Below are 18,941 nucleotides of genomic sequence, written 5' to 3'. Positions count from 1 at the left end.
AATGTAAGTAGTAGGCCAAAGAGAAAAAGTAGCCAGCCAGGGGGGTTCAGATGATGTCCCCAGGCCTTTTTTTTTTTCCTGACGCAATTTGGGGGCTTCTGGTTAATGTTAAATTAATCGCCAATAAATGCCTTTATTCCTAAGAATTGTATTAAGTTTACATTCAAATATGCCGACATTGAGACAGCTGCATGGGGGTTGGACCCAGTACTGAGGGAGAAATAGGTACACCATGCAAAAAGTCCAGTAACCAGGAAAGCGGTCAGCGGGGCAGTAGTGCAGACGGACGGCAGGCAGGCTCGGAGTCGAAGGTGGTACAAGAGTCAAGACTGAAGTCACAAAGCACAAAGACAGCAGGCAAATTTTGTGGTACAGGCAGGCAATGGCCAACAAAACAGAAGTCAATAACTTTGGTCAGCAAACCGGCTTGGATCATAATGGGTAAACAATGGCTTGACAAAAATGCTTAAACATGCACTGACAAACAGGAGGCAAAAAATTCACAAAGGCACGACATGAACACTGAGCTTTATGCAGGTGTAGACAGGTGCAGACAATTAGCTTGAGAGCAGCATGTGAATGGAAATCAGGTGTGGAGGATTGACAAGTAAGATAATTAGTCATTGTTAGTAATAAACCTATCCTGCCCTAGCATGAGTAAATTAGTAAATGACATGCACAAGAAATGTAAGGTAAACGTGAACATATGGTTAGAATGTTAGTAATTGAAACAATTAGGGAAGCGTGAGTGACAGCATGGGAGAGAGAAAGCATGAACGCAAGGTCTTCGGGACATGACAAGACTAGAAAATACATCATAACAAGAACTAAACATGAAACATAACATGACATGAAAATGAAATGTAACAAGAAATAAAACATAAAAACATGGCGAGACTAGACTAACATAATACGTAACATGAAAATTAAATTACTAAGACAATAACTAAACATGAAACATGACATGACAAGCAATTTAATCTTGTAGTGCCATTAAACAGACATTTGTTCAGAAAGAAAGAAAATATGGTAATGATAACTCTTTACTTGAATAAACAAAGTATTTTACAAATCGTTACATAAAAGATACTGTGAGAGAGAGAGAGAGAGAGAGAGAGAGAGAGAGAGAGAGAGAGAGAGAGAGAGAGAGAGAGAGAGAGAGAGAGAGATGCCATGGATACCAGCTTGTTTGGCAGCAAATATGATGCACTCCTGAAATAATTACACTTTTATGGTGTTTTCGCATTGAAATATCTTGACTATAATCCAAAACATACACAATGATACGGAGAGGAGAACGAGAGGCCGCTTAAAAAAACAACAACGGGGTTTCTCCCAGATCAAAAGGCTGACGAAGCTGCAGTGAGAAGCACCGAAGCAAGCCGAGGAACGGACACCGTTGCTAACGACGCTAACGAACAGCGAGAGGAACAGAAATATCGTGAATAACGGTGCGGTGAAATAAGGACACTGGACAGAAAAGTAACGAACTACCTTTATAAATTATAATATATATAATTATATATAATATAGAATATAATTATAAATTATAATAACATCAACTGTCCATCACTATAACAACAACGAAGCAGAGCCGAGATGATACAACTGTAGCAGAGTACACATCGCTACATATTGACGGCTGCGAAATCCAATTCCCAAGGGAAGTCACGTCGCTGAAAGCCAGAAAGGCTTTCAAAATAAAAGCCCTTAAAGAACTTCCAGAGACAATAGTTGCAGACTTTGCCAATAAGGACAACTGCAGAGTAAAATGCAACTTGATATTTTTCACGCACCAACCCGCTGCCTGGCACACAACATTATGTGAAACATTTACTCACATAAAAAAAAAATGGGATTAGTAAAGGCAGACAAATTACTGCTTATGAAGACGCAGCCTTTACAAATCCCAACATAACTATTAACTTATATCATAACGGGACAGTTATGATTCAAGGATCGGAAAACAGTCTGGACAACTTTCAGAACAGTTTTCAGACAATGAAAGTGGCAGCATCAAGGAAGAAAACCACCCCTCCTCAGCCAGAGCCCCAGAACCTCCCACCCATCGCCTACAGTCACCCGCTGACTCCATCCCCTGAACGTACCCCCAAACTCTCTAACAGCCTCAGGGGGCTGAAAGAGGGGCTCTCCGTCCTGGAGCGAGAGTTTGTGAACTTCAGGGAGAGAACACTGATCAGCCTTCACCAGCGAACCAGTGACAACAAGGAGCCAGCGGACAAGATATGTTCCCTGGTGCGACAACAAAGGGATGAAATTAGGGAACTCCAACAGGCCATGAGGGAACTCGAGGAGGACAACCAATCCCTGAGGACAACACTGCAGAGAGTAACAGAGGAGCTCGCTATGCTCACCCAGTCCAGCCCAACACTGATGATGCTGCACAGATAGACCCAGCGGAGAAATGAAGACCCCTGCAGCGTTCACCCTCCTACTCCCCCCACCCCTCCCATACCCCCTCACCCCCTCACCCCACCTAACCTTTCCACACCTCCTGCCCCTCCCCCCCTGTCCCTCCTCACCCTCCTATTCCCTCCACCCCTCCCATACCCTCTCTCTCCCTCACCCCACCTAACCTTTCCACACCTCCTGCCCCTCCACCTCCTGTCCCTCCTCATCCTCCTACCCTTCCAAAACCCTTACCAACACATGCACACACCACTGACTCACACACACACACTGATTCCCACCGCACTTACAAACCTGGACCCAGCACACACCCATCACCCACCACAGAGAGAAAAAACACAGAAATTATATTTCTGTGTGACTCTAATGGAAAGCACATTAGCCTGAAACGTCTCTTCCCAGGCAGACCATCAACACAGATCTGGAGCCCCACCTCATCCAAGGCCATGGAGCAGCTGTCCAGTCAGAACTTCCAGGGTGGTAAACACATCCTGATCCACACTGGAACCAACGACCTGACTGAACACAACAAAGAAGTACCCCGCATGCTGAGAGAGGTGGCTATGAAAGCCACCACAGAGTTCCCCACAGCAAGGGTAACTATATCTGCTCTGCTGCCCAGAAGAGACATGCCCCAGCATGTTATTAACAACATCAACGCTGATATAGTTAGAAAATGTGCACAGTTACCAAACGTACATGTGGCACTTCATGGGCAGATATTATACCAACACCTCTACGACCGCCTGCACCTCAACCAGAGGGGTGTGAGACTGTTCGCAAAGAACATTAAGGACACAGCCTTAGACCGGGACACATCCACCCCTCGCACCAGGACCACAAACAGTCAGGCTAACCTCACCAGGAGCCCCCAACACACTAAAACACCTGTAAATGGTGGCCCAAGCCTTTCCAGAGGCCACAGATCCACCACACCACAGTATGCTCCACCCCTCCGGGCTCCTCAGTATGCTCCACCCCTCCGGGCTCCTCAGTATGCTCCACCCCTCCGGGCTCCTCAGTATGCTCCACCCCTCCAGGCTCCTCAGTATGCTCCACCCCTCCGGGCTCCTCAGTATGCTCCACCCCTCCGGGCTCCTCAGTATGCTCCACCCCTCCAGGCTCCTCAGAGACATGACAACTGGTGGCAGCAGCAGCAGATGCCTCAGCCACCACCCCAGAGAGATAGCTATGCCACGGTAGCTGCAAGGGCAGTGATGCCTCCACCTGCTCATGTAAACCCAAATCAGATAAGAAACCTGATTACCTTACTCTGTACTCAATTATTGAGTTAAAGGAACATTTAATTGATGTATGATTGGTGTATGATATTTTGGATTGTAGACCAGATATTTCTTAGTGAAACACTTTTCCTGTAAAAATAAGAAAATGGCATCATTCTCAATTAGTAGCTGGAACATTCAGGGCTTGTACTCTTCAACTTTTAGTTTAAAATCAACAAACCCTGAATTTGTAAATAGTGTAAAAAATACAGATATAATTATTTTGAATGAAACATGGAATCAAAAACATATACACTCTAGTTGTCCAAACAATTACATTGAACTTAGCATACCCTCTGTAAAACATGTTAAGAATGGCAGAGACTCAGGTGGTATCTTGGTATGGTATAATGGATGGTAAAGTGGATTAAAATTGACACAAGTATATTAGAAAACAACAGGGATGTTTATCTATGTGCAGTTTATATCCCACCTTCTAATTCCCCCTACTATGTGGAGGAGGACTTTAAGGAACTCCAAAAAGAAATAAGACATTTCCAGACTATAGGTTCTATCCTAATATGTGGTGATCTAAATGCCAGAACTGGTAGAGAGCCAGATTGCATTGACATGGAGGGAAGCAGACATATATTTGGACAAAACCCTTCGTACCAAACCTACATAACCACACAGAGACAAAGTTATGACAGTGTGGTAAACAAAAGCGGCAAGCAGGTACTCCAGATGTGCAAAGGCCTGGGTCTATACATTGTTGATGGCAGGATCAGAGGGGACTCTCTGGGTAGATTCACTTACTGCTCTGTGCTAGGTAGTAGCATGGTGGACTATTCCATTACTGACATAGAACCAGGATATATCAATGCATTTGTAGTCTTGCCACAACTTCCTATATCAGACCACAGCCAAACAATTTTGGATTTGAAAAAGTCAATGACACACACTGAAAAACCAAACATATACAACCCAACCTTTTTCCTCTCCCGAGGAGATACAGATGGTCAGAACACAGCAATAATGATTATACTGCAGCATTATGCTGTGATGAAATTCATTACATGGTGGATACATTTTTGACCACACAATATCAGCCTAATAGAAAAGATATGAATTTGGCCACACATGATTTGAACAACATATTTATACAATTGGCAAAAAAATCGAAACTAAAAATATCAAGAAGTAGAAAAACAAACACAAAGCAAAAAGAGAAATGGTTTGACAGAGAATGTGCTTCATCAAAAAAGAACTTAAGAAAGCTGTCAAACAAAAAACATAGAAACCCCAATGACCAAGTGGGACGCCTCGGATACTTTCAGGCTCTAAAACAATATAAAAAACAACTCAATGTGAAAAAATCACAATATATGGAGAGTGAACTAACCAAAATTGAAAAGGCTGTAAATCAAAATTCTTTCTGGCAGCTATGGAAAAAAATGAATACAACTCCCCAAACAGAGACTAGTCCAATTAAAAACGGCAATATCTGGAAAAAATACTTTGAAGATCTTTATAAGAATCCAGAGAGCCAAGGTTTAACTTCTAATCAGACCTTAACCATTGAAAAACAAAAAATATTGGAAACCACAATAAAAGATAATCAATGTGCTCTTGACTATCTCATTAGCATTCAAGAACTACAACAAAAACTCAAAGCTCTAAAAAATGGAAAGGCCTGTGGAATTGACAGCATCAATTCAGAAATGCTGAAACACAGCAGTCCTAAACTTCAATTTGCTATCCTAAAGCTCTTCAACCTAGTGCTGAAAACTGGAAGCTTCCCTGTGATTTGGAATAAAGGTCTCATAACTCCCATTTTTAAAAGCGGAGACAAACTTGACCCCTGCAATTACAGAGGGATCTGTGTTAATAGTAACCTTGGAAAGGTCTTCTGTAGCATATTAAATTCTAGATTATCGACATACCTAATTGAACGCAATGCACTATCAAAAAGTCAGATCGGCTTCTTACCCAAACACCAAACATCAGACCACATTTACACTCTACACACACTTATTAAGAATCATGTCCACACAAAAAACAAAGGAAAGATATTTGCCTGCTTTGTAGATCTAAAAAAGGCTTTTGATTCAATTTGGCACAATGGATTACTTTTTCAACTCCTTCAAAGCGGCATAGGTGGAAAAGTATATGACCTAATTAAATCCAAATATTCTGAAAATGAATGCTCTGTGAAAATTGGAAACAACAAAACAGAGTATTTCAATCAAGGGAGAGGAGTTCATCAGGGCTGCAGCCTCTCTCCCACCCTATTCAATATTTACATCAACAAACTGGCCACTACACTCGAACAATCTCCGAGTCCTGGACTAGAATTACAAGGAAAATAAATCAAGTTCCTCATGTATGCAGATGATCTAGTCTTGGTATCTCCTACAGAACAAGGGTTACAACAGAACTTATCACTGCTCGAGAACTACTGTCAAAATTGGGCAATGGCCATTAACCTGGAAGAAACTAAGATTATGGTGTTCAAAAAAAAGGCCAGATCACAGGGATCCCGATACCGGTTTACTCTGGGGGAGACCACATTGCAGCACACTATGGAGTACAATTATCTAGGCATAATAATCAGTGCTTCTGGCAGGTTTGACAGAGCTATAAATGCATTGGCAGATAAAGCATGCAGGGCCTACTATAGCATCAGAAGATCACTGAACAAATTCCATCCACCAAATAAAATTTGGCTTAAAATTTTCAGCTGTGTAATTGAACCCATTCTTCTCTATGGGAGTGAGGTGTGGGGCCAATTACTTAACCAGAAACCTGCATCTTGGGACAAAACTCCCATAGAAAAACTTCATCTTGAATTCTGTAAAGACATCCTTAAGGTTCATAGAAATAACCCAAACCATGCATGCAGAGCAGAGCTGGGTAAATTCCCTCTGTCCCTCAAAGCTTTTCAATATATTTAAGGTATTTTCCATGGGGAAAAAATAGGAATGAATGGAGGAATGTTCAGTTTCTACAGTGGTGACAGATTTTTATTTATTTTTTATTCTCTCTATTTTTACACAACATACATACAGGCTATTATACATGTTCATATACACTGTAACACCAGCTTGTAAATGCAAATATTTAAACTGTACTGCCAATAGTCCACCGATGTGATGTCACAAAAACCTCTGCCCTCTAGCACAGCTCAAATACACTCAGTGACCAATAACATACACCAGCTTGTAAATGGAAATATTTAAACACCATAGTATTAGCAGTAGCAGCAATATTCCACCGATTTGCCGCAATCAAACTCCGCATTTTCTTGAGGAAATGTACATCTCCAGTTTAATTTTACAGCCACCATAGCCTGCCATACCTGCATCATGCCTACATATATTCAATATTCTTTGTCACTTCTCCCGATAAAGACAAGTGCAAGCTGAGAAAGACGCTCCTCGGTCATTGTCGAGCGGGGGGAGACTAAGGTAAAGTTTGAAAAGGTGTGTTTTTAGTCTGCGTCGAAATAGGGGGAGGGATTCTGCTGTTCTGACAGTGGTAGGCAAGTCATTCCACCACTGAGGAACCAGAATGGAAAACAGGCGTGAACGTGCAGCTCGACCGCCAGGTGCTCGTGAGGGAACCAAAAGGCGACCAGAGCTGGCAGACTGGAGTGGTCTAGCTGGGGAGTAGGGAGTGATCAAGGATTGGATGTAAGGTGGGGCAGTCCCCTTAGCAGCCTGAAATGCCAACACTAGGGCCTTGAATCGGATGCATGTGGCGATAGGAAGCCAGTGGAGGCCAATGAGGAGTGGGGTGACATGAGCCAACCTGGGCTGACTGGTGATCAGACGGGCTGCAGCATTCTGTAAAAGTCCTCAACAAGCTCAGTCTTGGCAAGGTTAAGCATCAGGTGGTGGGAAGTCATCCACGCAGAGATATCAGCCAAGCAGACCGAGATCTGTGTGGTGACCTGGGTACTAGGGGGGAAGGAAAGAAAGAGTTGGGTGTCATCGGCATAAGAATGGTAAGAAAAGCCATGAGAAGAGATAACAGAACCAGGAGACATGGTGTGTAGAGAGAAGGACCAAGAACTGAGCCCTGCGGGACTCCAGTCTGTAGGGGGTTAGCTGTGCCAAACGTCCCACAGCATTGCAAACGAACTCACTGTCCACTCAGAAAGAGTTATCTTTTACATCTTACCTAATCTTTTAATACTATAATGTATTCATTCTTCTTCACAGACTGGTCAGCTGTGACCTAAGAGAGGAGTCCTGTGAAGTTGTGGCCTCAGCTCTCCAGTCATCAAACTCACCCCTGAGAGATCTGGACCTCAGCTACAATAACCTGGGAGATTCAGGAGTGAAGCTGCTCTGTGCTGGACTGATGAGTACAAACTGTAAACTACAGAGACTGGGGTGAGTAGTGCGGTGTTCTGTGTGACCTTAACTAAATAGAATTAGTGACACACAATTACTCCTCACAATACAGTTCATTCCCACCTACAGAACAGGACTTTTGTGCTGACTGTAAAGAGCTCATTCCCACCTACAGAACAGGACTTTTGTGCTGACTGTAAAGACCTCATTCCAACCTACAGAAAATGACTTTTCTGCTGACTGTGAAGAGCTCATTCCCACCTACAGAACAGGACTTTTGTGCTGACTGTAAAGAACTCATTCCCACCTACAGAACAGGACTGTTGTGCTGACTGTAAAGAGCTCATTCCCACCTACAGAACAGGACTTTTGTGCTGACTGTAAAGAGCTCATTCCCACCTAGAGAACAGGACTTTTCTGCTGACTGTGAAGAGCTCATTCCCACCTACGGAACAGGACTTTTGTGCTGACTGTAAGGAGATGCTGCAGTTAGCGGTTGATGATTGAGCCTGATAAGGTTCAGTCACTTTTTAGACACACAAGTACAAAGAAAGCCAAAGGGCCAGATAACAACTCTGCACTTCTTTTAAGGACAAGAGGAGATAACAGCATGGTGCCCTGTCTTTAAAAAGTCACCTGATTCACATTAGTTAAATTAGAAAACTAGCTGGAAAGGTAGGACGTTCAAATGAGGGAACGTATAGTGAGCAGTTTGAGGGGCAGGGTGATGCAGTTGGAGCTCCAGGATATCAGAAGGTGTGGGCATGAACCAGGGGAAAATGGGCATTTTCCAGCATATACATCAGGTTTTTTTCTCTTCAATAAATATTCAGTAAAACTAAAATTTGAAAAACCCTTGTTAGTTCCTGAGCTATTCATCACATTCAAATCGAAAATATAACTGAATTGACTTCATCCACGTTGAGAAATAAGTGTGAATTTGTGCATTTTTCATTCTTCATGAGATAATTTGCATATGTTCAAAAAGTGTCAAGATAAAAAAGGTAAGGATTTTTTCACAATTGGCCTGTGATACAGTGTTTAAGAGGAGGTACCACATGTGAAATTGTGTTGTTATTGATTTGGTTAAACCATAGAACAAAACTACAATTCCCATAATTCTGGGGGAGACAAAATGGTGAGAGGAATGTAGCCAGTGTCATTAGGAGAGTGTTGAGGAAAGTTTTCAATAGCCATTAGTGAGGTGGCTAGGTGTTTACTCAGTCAATAAGGCTGCAGTTGTTTGGAGATAACAATGCTTATTTGCGAGTGACGCACACATGAACCTTTAATGGATCTCAATTGGAATTATGGCTGCTAAACAAAGGAATTCAGGCTGTCGTTCCTATGAATGAAGATCGCTTCCGCTCCAACAGACGGTGGTAATTACAACAGGCTACTAGCGGTGAGATGATAACATGAAGTTAATTTAGGTTACAAAGTAGATAACGTTGATCTAAATATTAAAGGTAATTGTGTGTAGGGGGGGTTGTGTATGTCTGTGTGCGTGTATGTATGTAGGGGGGTTTGTGCTTGTGTGTGGAGGTAGGATGGGTGAGTGTGAGTGTGAGTGTGAGTGTGTATGTGTGTGGGCAGTGAGTAATATTAAAAGATATGTGAACATCATGGATATCGGTATGGCTTGAACACAAACTGACCAAATGGAGACAATGGACCGGTCCTATCCCTTATATAAACGGTTACAGGACTAGGAGAAAAATAACTGTCATTAACAGTTATTTTTATCCATTCATGTGTAATGATGAATGTTGAACTTTTAAAAAATGTATATATGTTTGTAGACCGAAGAACATATCACGGGGGATAAAGTGCATCACAGTGATCATATAAACACTGTTTCTTGTGTTTGCAGATTAAATTCATGTTTGCAAATCAGATTCTGTCTCATATATGATCATCATAGATAAAATGTTTGGTAATTAAATCCTTGCGGTAGGTTCCCAACTTTGATCTTTTGTTATTTTTGTTGGTTAATGAAGATAAATAATTGCCTTAGAATTTGGTGGATTAATTTATGAAATAATTTAAGAATAATTTATGAATGTAATTTACACAACCCTCTACCTGTTTTTTGTATGTACCACTCAGGGATGCATAGGCACATAGGAAATGATATATGTATGAACTGCCAAGGTGAACATTATTACAAACAAGTGAATTTTAATGTTTGTGTGTGTCCATGTGTATGTGGTTTCTCTACAGGCTGGGTTGGTGTAATCTCACAGAGGGCTGCTGCGATGTTCTGGCCTCAGTCTTGCACTCTCCTCACTCAGAGCTGAGTGATCTGGAGCTGAGAGACAACGAGCTGCAGGATTCAGGAGTGAGAGCGCTCTCTGCTGGACTGGAGGACCCACACTGTAAACTGCAGAGACTGGGGTGAGTACAAACACTAACCCTTCAATCAGGGTTGGAAATGTAAAAAATTTTAAAGAGCCAATAAAAGCAAATACAGGGGCGTTTTCAAAATAAATGTGTGAAATAGACATGGCAGCATTTCAGCTTTTTAAAAAACAGTTCTAGTACCAACTACTATCATGTGCAATTGGCATCAATATAAATTAAAACTACAGGCAGGGGAGGAGGAGATTGTGGTCTCACAGAATTTTTGATCATGAAGCGATCCATAGTACATACTGTATGTAATGCAATGATCACATTTGTTCGATGATGGGGATTATGTAGGTGCACAGACTTCCTTTACATTTCCAAACTATGAACACAAGAAGAATAAGATCATTCTATATTAGAGTATATAGTAGGCTATAATATAAAATTATATAAATAAATAATATTATCTAACCGGACATGTTGCAGTGGGACAGCATGTCTAACCACTTTTAAGAGATAGTGGTGATCTCCTGAAGCCACTACAACAGTTTTTTTATATCAACATCCACAGGACAATATGGCTTTAAAACAGTGAAAATGATCATGAAAAAATCAAACAGAATATAAGAAATGACAGATTCCATAGTTAGGGCCCTATAGATGCTTATGAATCATAATCATATATTATTCATATCTGAATAATGACTATTTAAATGTGTTGCATGTCTTATTTCTGTTTAACTTGAGCTGGGGTTACTATGTATAACATCGCCATGCTCCACCTCGATATGGCCAATAATATGTTGGCCGGTCTCCCGTTGTACAAGATGCGGCTTTAGACAATCTCACACTCCCACACTTAGTGGAAATGTCTGTTTCTCCATCAGTCATGAATGACATTGAATCCGCGATTTGTACAGACATATTTTTCTGCGATCACTCCAATGAACAGGGCACAGGCAGTTTCATTGCTGTAACGGGTTTACATTTAACCCGTTCCTTTTCGTAAGGATGATCTGGGACTTAAGTTTAGTAAAAGGTAGCTCTTCTTTGGCTATATTCTAAACAGTGTTAAATTGTATTATCATTTCTGACTCCTCACTGCTTCGGTTTTCCGCTGCCTGGCGTTGAAATGCTGTGGGGAGGGGGGCTCCTCTGCCAGCCACGCACCTGTCACGCCCAGGACGTGTTTCTTGGAGACATCGTGCTTTTTAAACATTTCAATTCGGAACATCGATGCTTCGACAGCAAAAGCTCTGTTTCCAGCCATGCTTTGGCCACACTCTTTGCAATAAATGCAATGCATAACTTTGGCTGTTTAATCATATCTGAGCCACAAAAATTGGAAAGGCCATTCTTTGCGAAAGGCAGTATATTCTGGCCTTTTTGTATGTGGTCTGCTCTGGCTCTGGCTCGGAGTCAGATGAAAATGTTTGGTCAGGATTAGGCATCTTCCTGGAGACAGGTGGTGGAGCGGTTAACTCCGCCGATGATGTTGGGTCTGGGCTGGGCCTTTCAGGGCCGGGGACAGGTGTAACGGGCACCCAGGTCACACAGAGACAGACCTGCTAAATGTCAGGCAGACAGATTTTTGGTCACATGTCGCACTCTGGAGGACTGTCTAAGCTATGCCAGGTATGCCTTATTTATAGCAAACTTTGTTTACGCGTACTATGGAATTCATATTCAACTCCAATTAAGCATGAATTAATCAGGATTACCCAAATTAATCATCGCCCATTTTAATGTTGAATCCAGTTGTGTTTTTTTATATGATGAATAATTTGAATTGGCTTATTCAAATAATTTTGCCCAGACCACGGCATAACGTTCTAGTTTTATTTATGAAGGTATTTAAGGGTTGTGTGTGTAAGAGTGTGTGTGGGGGTATGTGTGTGTGCGTGTGGGTGGGGGGTCGGTATGTGTGTGTGTGGTTCGGGGGTTATGTGAGTGTGTGTTGGTGGAGGGTGGTGTATGGTGTCTTGTGGGTGGGGGGGTCAATATGTGAGTGCGTGTTTGTGGGGGGTGTGTGTGGTGGCGGTGGGGTGGTATGTGTGTGTGTGGGTGGGTGGGGGGGGTGGTGGTGGTATGTGAGTGTTTGTGTGTTGGGGTGGGTCAGTATGTGAGTGCGTGTGTGTTTGTGGGGTGGGGGTGTGTTTGTGTGTATGTGTGTAGGGGGGTTTGTGTATATATGTGTGTGTGTGTGTGTGTGTGTGTGTGTGTATGTGTACATCGCTCTGGATAAGAGCGTCTGCCAAATGCCATTAATGTAATGTAATGAATGTAAGGGTGTGTGTAGGGTAGTTTGTGTGTGTGTGTGTGTGTGTGTGTGTGCGCACGTGCGTATCTGTTTGTGTGTAGGTGGGTGCGTGTCTGTATATGTGTGTAGGGGGCTTTGGGTGTGTGTGTAGGCGGGTTTGTGTATGTGTGTGTATATGTGTGTTGGGGGGTTTGTGATTGTGTGTGGTGGCAGGATGGGTGAGTATGTGTGTGTATATTTGTGTGTGGGGGGGTTGTGTATGTGTATGTATGTACAGTACTGTGCAAAAGTCTGAGGCACCTGTATAACGTTCTGTACAGATAAGATTCTTTCAAAAATAATTCAATTAAAGGTAACACACTAAATAAACGCACTATACCTTTTACATTACATTTTATTAATTTGTCAGAACTGTTCAAAACTGTATCAAATCAGGAGTTCTTGTGACCACCCTTCGGTGTTAAATCTGCATCACTCTGAGATAGCCAACTGCAGTTCTATAAGACACTTAGCAGGGAGGTTGTTCCAAGCATGTTGGAGAACTTGCCACAGATCTTCTGCAGACTTTGGTTGGCTCCTTGCTTCTGATCTCAGACAGCCTTGATCAAGTTTTTATGTAAAAAGTAGCCAATTACTTAATGTAGTTTGTTACTTTTTAAAATTATATACAGAAATGTCAGTAAAACTAAATCTTTTGGAAAATGAATATTTGGATGTGTTCTTTAAACTAACACACACAAGAAAATAAGCATTTATATAATAAAGTGTAGGGTGCCTAAGACTTCTGCACAGTACTGTATATATGTGTGTGTGTGTGTGTGTATGTGTGAGTGCATGTGAATTTGTGTGTGTGTGTGCGTGTGTGTGTATGGGGTATGTGCATTTGTGTGTGTGTGTGTGTACGTGTATGTGCATTTGTGTGTATATACAGGATATGTGCATTTGTGTGTGTGTGTGTGTGCGTGTGTGTGTGTGTGTACGGGGTATGTGCATTTGTTTGTGTGTGTGTGTGTGTGTGTGTGTGTGTGTGTGTGTGTGTGTGTGTGTGTGTGTTGGTGTCTCTTCACACGGACTGGGAAGAGTTAGAGTCTGACATGGATGACTGAATATATAAACCTAATAGTTATATTAGATATAGTCACATTAGAGTTATTATTCAATATCATTAAAGTGAAGCATGTATCTTTTATTTCACGCTTTGTAAAATACTTTGTTTATTCAAGTAAAGAATTATCATTACCATATTTTCTTCTTTCTTACTGAAGAAATTTCTGTGTAATGGCAGTACAAGATTATATTGTATGTGATGTTGTCATATTTGAATTTAACAAAATGCTGAAGAATAAAGGCATGTATTAGGGATTAATTTAACTCATTAAAATGCACCAGAAGCCTCCAAATTGCATCAGAAAAAAAACTACTTTTGGGGAACACTGTCAGTGTTTTGTAAGGTGTGTGACACACACGGCTCTGTTAGTTTATGTGAATGTGCTGTAAGCTGTGTGACACACACACAGCTCTGTTAGTTTATGTGAATGTGCTGTAAGGTGTGTGTGTGTTCTTCTCTCTGCAGGCTGTCAGGCTGTAGAGTCACACAGAGAGGCTGTGATTCTCTGGCTTCAGCTCTGCGTTCAAACCCCTCACACCTGAGAGAGCTGGACCTGAGATACAATCACCCAGGAGACTCAGGAGTGAGAGCGCTGTTTGCTGCCAAACTGGACACACTCACACTGCTGTAAGTACACACACACACACACACTCGCACGCGTACACACACAGACACACACACACTCACTCACTCACTCACTCACTCACTCACTCACTCACTCACTCACACACACATACTCACACTGCTGTAAGTACACACACACACACACACACACACACACACACACACTCACACACTCACACTCACACACTCACTCACACACCCACACACACACACACACACACACACACACACACACTCATGCTGTTCTGTGTTTCTTACAGTGTGGAACATGGAGGAGAGAACAGGATCAAACCAGGACCCAGGAAATGTGAGTCTTATTTGATGTAGAATACTTTCCATAGATACATACTGTACTGTGTGAGTGTGTGAATGTGAGTGTGTGTGAGTGTGTGTGAGTGTGAGTGTACCAAAAAAATGAGGTGAATATGAATAATAATGAATGTCATTAATGTCTCTGGTGTGCAGATGGCTGTCTGCTCACACTGGATCCAAACACAGCGTACAGAGAGCTGTCTCTGTCTGAGGGGAACAGAAAGGTGACACGCGCACAGGAAAGAGAGGAGCCATATCCTGATCATCCAGAGAGATTTGAGTCTAAGCCCCAGGTTCTGTGCAGAGAGAGTTTGTGTGCGTGCTGTTACTGGGAGGCTGAGTACAATCTGTCTGAGGGGGGAGGGGTTGATATAGCAGTGACATATAAAGGAATCAGCAGGAAAGGAGGAGATGTTGACTGTGAGTTTGGATTGAATGAAAACTCCTGGAGTCTGTGGTGCGATGAACACAGATACTCTGTCTGGCACAATAATAACCCCACAGACCTACCTGCCCGCCCCTCCCCCTACCACAGAGCAGGAGTGTGTGATGATGGTGCTGGTGCAGGAGTGTGTGTGTACAGGGTAGGAGTGTGTGTGGACCGTCTGGCTGGCACTCTGTCCTTCTACAGCGTCTCTGACTCTGACACACTGACTCTCCTGCACACACTCCACACACACTTCACTCAACACACACCCCTCTATGCTGGGTTTAAAGTGGGGTGGGGCTCAGTGTCCCTCTGCCAACTGGAGTAGAGACACACACACACACACTCACACACAACACACACACCCCTCCACCCCCCACCCCCCCCCACCCCCCACACACACCCTCTGTGCTGGGTTTTATGTGTGGGACTCCTCAGTGTCCCTCTGCCAACTGGAGTAGAGACACAAACACACACACATACACACACACACACACTTCACTTAACACACTCCCCTCTGTGCTGGGTTTGGAGTCGGGTGGGGCTGCTCAGTGTCCCTCTGCCAACTGGATTAGACACTCAAACACACATACACACACACACACACACACACACACACCTCTACCCCACACACACACACACACACCTCTACCCCACACACACACACACAACACACACTCCACACACCCATACACACACACACACATAACACACACACACACACACACCCCTCTAGACACACTTTGTTTAAACCTGTTCACTGCATTTTACTGTTTTTTCCAGTTGATTTGATTCATTTTCACAAGAGTTCCAGTGTGCAAAGTTGTGTGGGTGAATGCAGCTCAAAGGGAGAATGCAGAATGATCACTGCAGTGTACTTATTTCCTTTCATTACTGTGAACAGTAATGTATTGAGTTTCCTTATTTACTGTGTCATGATTGCGTTGTTTGAACCTGTTCCTGTAAAATGTGTGTGATTAAACCTGAATTATAAAAACATTGAACATTTTGCTGTTATTTATTACTGCAGACTCGTGCTACAGTAGTACTTATTTCATATTCTGTATGGGATTATGTTTGTGCTAAATATGAGTAGATCAGGATGGGGCTAAAATCTGCACAGTTCAATGAATGACATTCATCTACAGGAGTGTAAATTAACTATTAACTCTAATATAAGAAACACACACTGAAGGAGCATAGCCTCCCCAGGGCCAGCATCCTGCTATATACACTGAAGGAGCGTAGCCTAGCAAACCATTTATCCATGTGATCAGGTGGACTGTGTGTGTGTGTGTGTGTGTGTGTGTGTGTGTGTCCATCTTTATGTATGAGAGTGTGTGTGCACGTGCGTCTGTGCTCTGATTTTGTATAAGTATGTGTGCGTGAGTCCATTTGTGTGTGTGTGTGTGTGTGTGTGCGTGTATTTGTACTGTGTGTGTATGTGAGTGTGTGTGTGTGTGTGTGTGTGTGTGTGTATGAGTGAGTGTGTGTGTGCTCTGTGTGTGCAAAAACCATGAGCATCTTCAGTGCATCTCCCAGAATATTTCTGTGAAATGGCACCTCCATCCTCATGCTAAATAGATTACAAAACTAAACCATGCACCATACCAGAAGCTGGAAATAGCCAAAAGTACCGCTATCAGGCCTGTGGGTCCTGTTGGAAAACTTGAAACACAAAGTGGATGCATTCCGCCATCTGGTGGCCTTGTGGCGCTATTGCAAGTGACAACTCGAGGTTGAGATTCATGGCAGAAGCTAAAGGTTCTCAAGAATTCACTGAACTGATCAAGCAAATAAGTAACAGTGCTGTATCGATTTATAGATTAGTTACTGTATTGAGTTATAGATTAGTTGCTGTATCAATTTATAGATTAGTTGCTGTATTGAGTTACAGATTAGTTGCTGTATTGAGTTATTGATTAGTTGATTTATTGACTTCTAGATTAGTTGTTGTATTCAGTTACAGATTAGTTCATGCATTGAGTTATTGATTAGTTGCTATATTGTGTTATTGATTAGTTGATGTATTGACTCATAGATTAGTTGCTGTATTGAGTTACAGATTAGTTCATGCATTGAGTTATTGATTAGTTGTTGTATTGTGTTATTGATTAGTTGAAGTATTTACATTTTACATTTTTGTCATTTGGCATACGCTTTTAATCCAAAGCGACTTACAAGTGCATAGTTTCTTCCACAAGTCAAAGCGTCACATCCATAACTTGGAAAATACACATGGAATGCTGTTCTAAACATATATCAGTCATCATCAGTGCACATCAGGTGGCGTAGGTTCCGCCGACAGGTGACAGTGGATGGTGGGAGAGATGGATGGGTGTTAGAGGAGAGTGGAAGAGAAAAAGAGATGAAGGAGTGGTCAGATATATGGAGTGGTGTTACAGAGAGGTTGGTTGTTGTGCAGCTCCTTGTGAAGATGAGGTCAAGAAGGTTGCCTGCTTTGTGGGTGGGAGGGGAAAGAGTGAGGGTAAGGTCAAAAGAAGAAAGGAGGGAGAGAAAGGTAGGCTGGGTGGACTCTGAGTTGAGGTTGAAGTCACCCAGGAGGATCAGGGGGGTGTCATTGACTGGTGAGGAGCTAAGGAGGATGTCCATCTCATCCAAGAAGCTCCCCAGAGGACCCGGGGGGCGATAAACAACAATAATAAACAGTTTGCATGGCAAAGTAACAGAAACCGCAAAGAGGAGAAGGCTGCCGCTGGTGCGCTACACAACTGCTTAAATAACACTGACGCTGAATACAGAAAATGCTACCAACCCACTGCAGAACACTAATGCACACTGAAGTAAGTTCAGGTGTGCCAGTAATTATACCCTAAGCAGGGTGTAAACTATTGGCTCCTCCTACAACAAAAGCTGTCGCCTGCCAGCCAGTAAAAGCAATAGCCTAACTCAATAGCCGAGCTCACCTGAGAGAAATAAACACCTAACCCAGTTTCACTGTACTCCAAATAAACACCACTTGTATTAACTAACAAACAAACAAATAAACAGCAGAACACTATAATGACAACTAAACTGAATTAGAAACAGCAAACAAACAAATGATACTAAACTAATCCAGGAGAAAATGCTACCAACCCACTGCAGAACACTAATGCACGTTGATGTATTGGGTTATAGATTAGTTGCTGTATTGTGTTATAGATTAGTTGCTTTATTGAGTTATAGATTAGTTGCTGTATTGAGTTATAGATTAGTTGATGTATTGAGGTATAGATTAGTTGATGTATTGAGTTATAGATTTGTTGCTTTATTGAGTTATAGATTAGATGCTGAAAATGAAATTAATTTGTTTTAGCTGTTGCGAGAGAAGGTCTCACCATACCACCGTACTCTGGCCATGAGGCCTAATATAGGCTAAGGCTTGCGGTAGCCCCACCCACTGGGTAACCCCAACTCTTGCACGATTCAATAAACTGAACAACACGTGTTTTTCCCAAATAAATTAACTAAATAAGCAAATCCAAAACAAATCAACATATTCAACACTTTTCTCTCATGCAGACCACTCAGTGTAGATAAAATTCCCGTGTTTGTCGTTTCCATTAAACCACCCCTGTCTACGTGGTCTCGTCCACTGGCAGCCCGCGAAACGCCCCTATTTCCATGCAGTCGTACGGCCGTGCGATTTCCCAGGAGAACCAGGTAGCGTATGCATGGTGGAGCGGTGGTGAGTTAAACTATACAGAGTTGTAATAAACACGTAGCATGTCGTGCGTAGCCTTTTAAATGTAAATTTTAAAAGCAACAAGGTGTAGGGCCTATACGTAGATGCAATAAACTTAAGAACCCACTTCAGGATTTTCCATTCTAAATAGATGACAACTTT

The 18,941-nt window shown here is 42.4% G+C and overlaps 1 protein-coding gene across 1 annotated transcript in view; it reads left to right on the top strand.

The window, feature by feature from the left end:
• The window catches only part of LOC133119395 (NLR family CARD domain-containing protein 3-like), a 64,552-nt gene extending 49,076 nt beyond the window's left edge, over nt 1-15,476 (top strand). The window contains exons 11-14 of the mRNA XM_061229985.1: nt 7,877-8,050; nt 14,194-14,355; nt 14,613-14,659; nt 14,818-15,476. Of these exons, the coding sequence (XP_061085969.1) occupies nt 7,877-8,050; nt 14,194-14,355; nt 14,613-14,659; nt 14,818-15,419 (985 nt within the window). The 3' untranslated portion in view covers nt 15,420-15,476. The remainder of the gene's footprint in view (nt 1-7,876; nt 8,051-14,193; nt 14,356-14,612; nt 14,660-14,817) is intronic.
• The last annotated feature ends 3,465 nt before the right edge of the window (nt 15,477-18,941 follow it).

Source organism: Conger conger, chromosome 19 (assembly GCF_963514075.1).
Source record: "Conger conger chromosome 19, fConCon1.1, whole genome shotgun sequence".
NCBI classification, from domain to species: Eukaryota; Metazoa; Chordata; class Actinopteri; order Anguilliformes; family Congridae; genus Conger; species Conger conger.
Note: the sequence above shows the minus strand (reverse complement) of the source record. Positions and strands in the feature narration are given on the sequence as shown.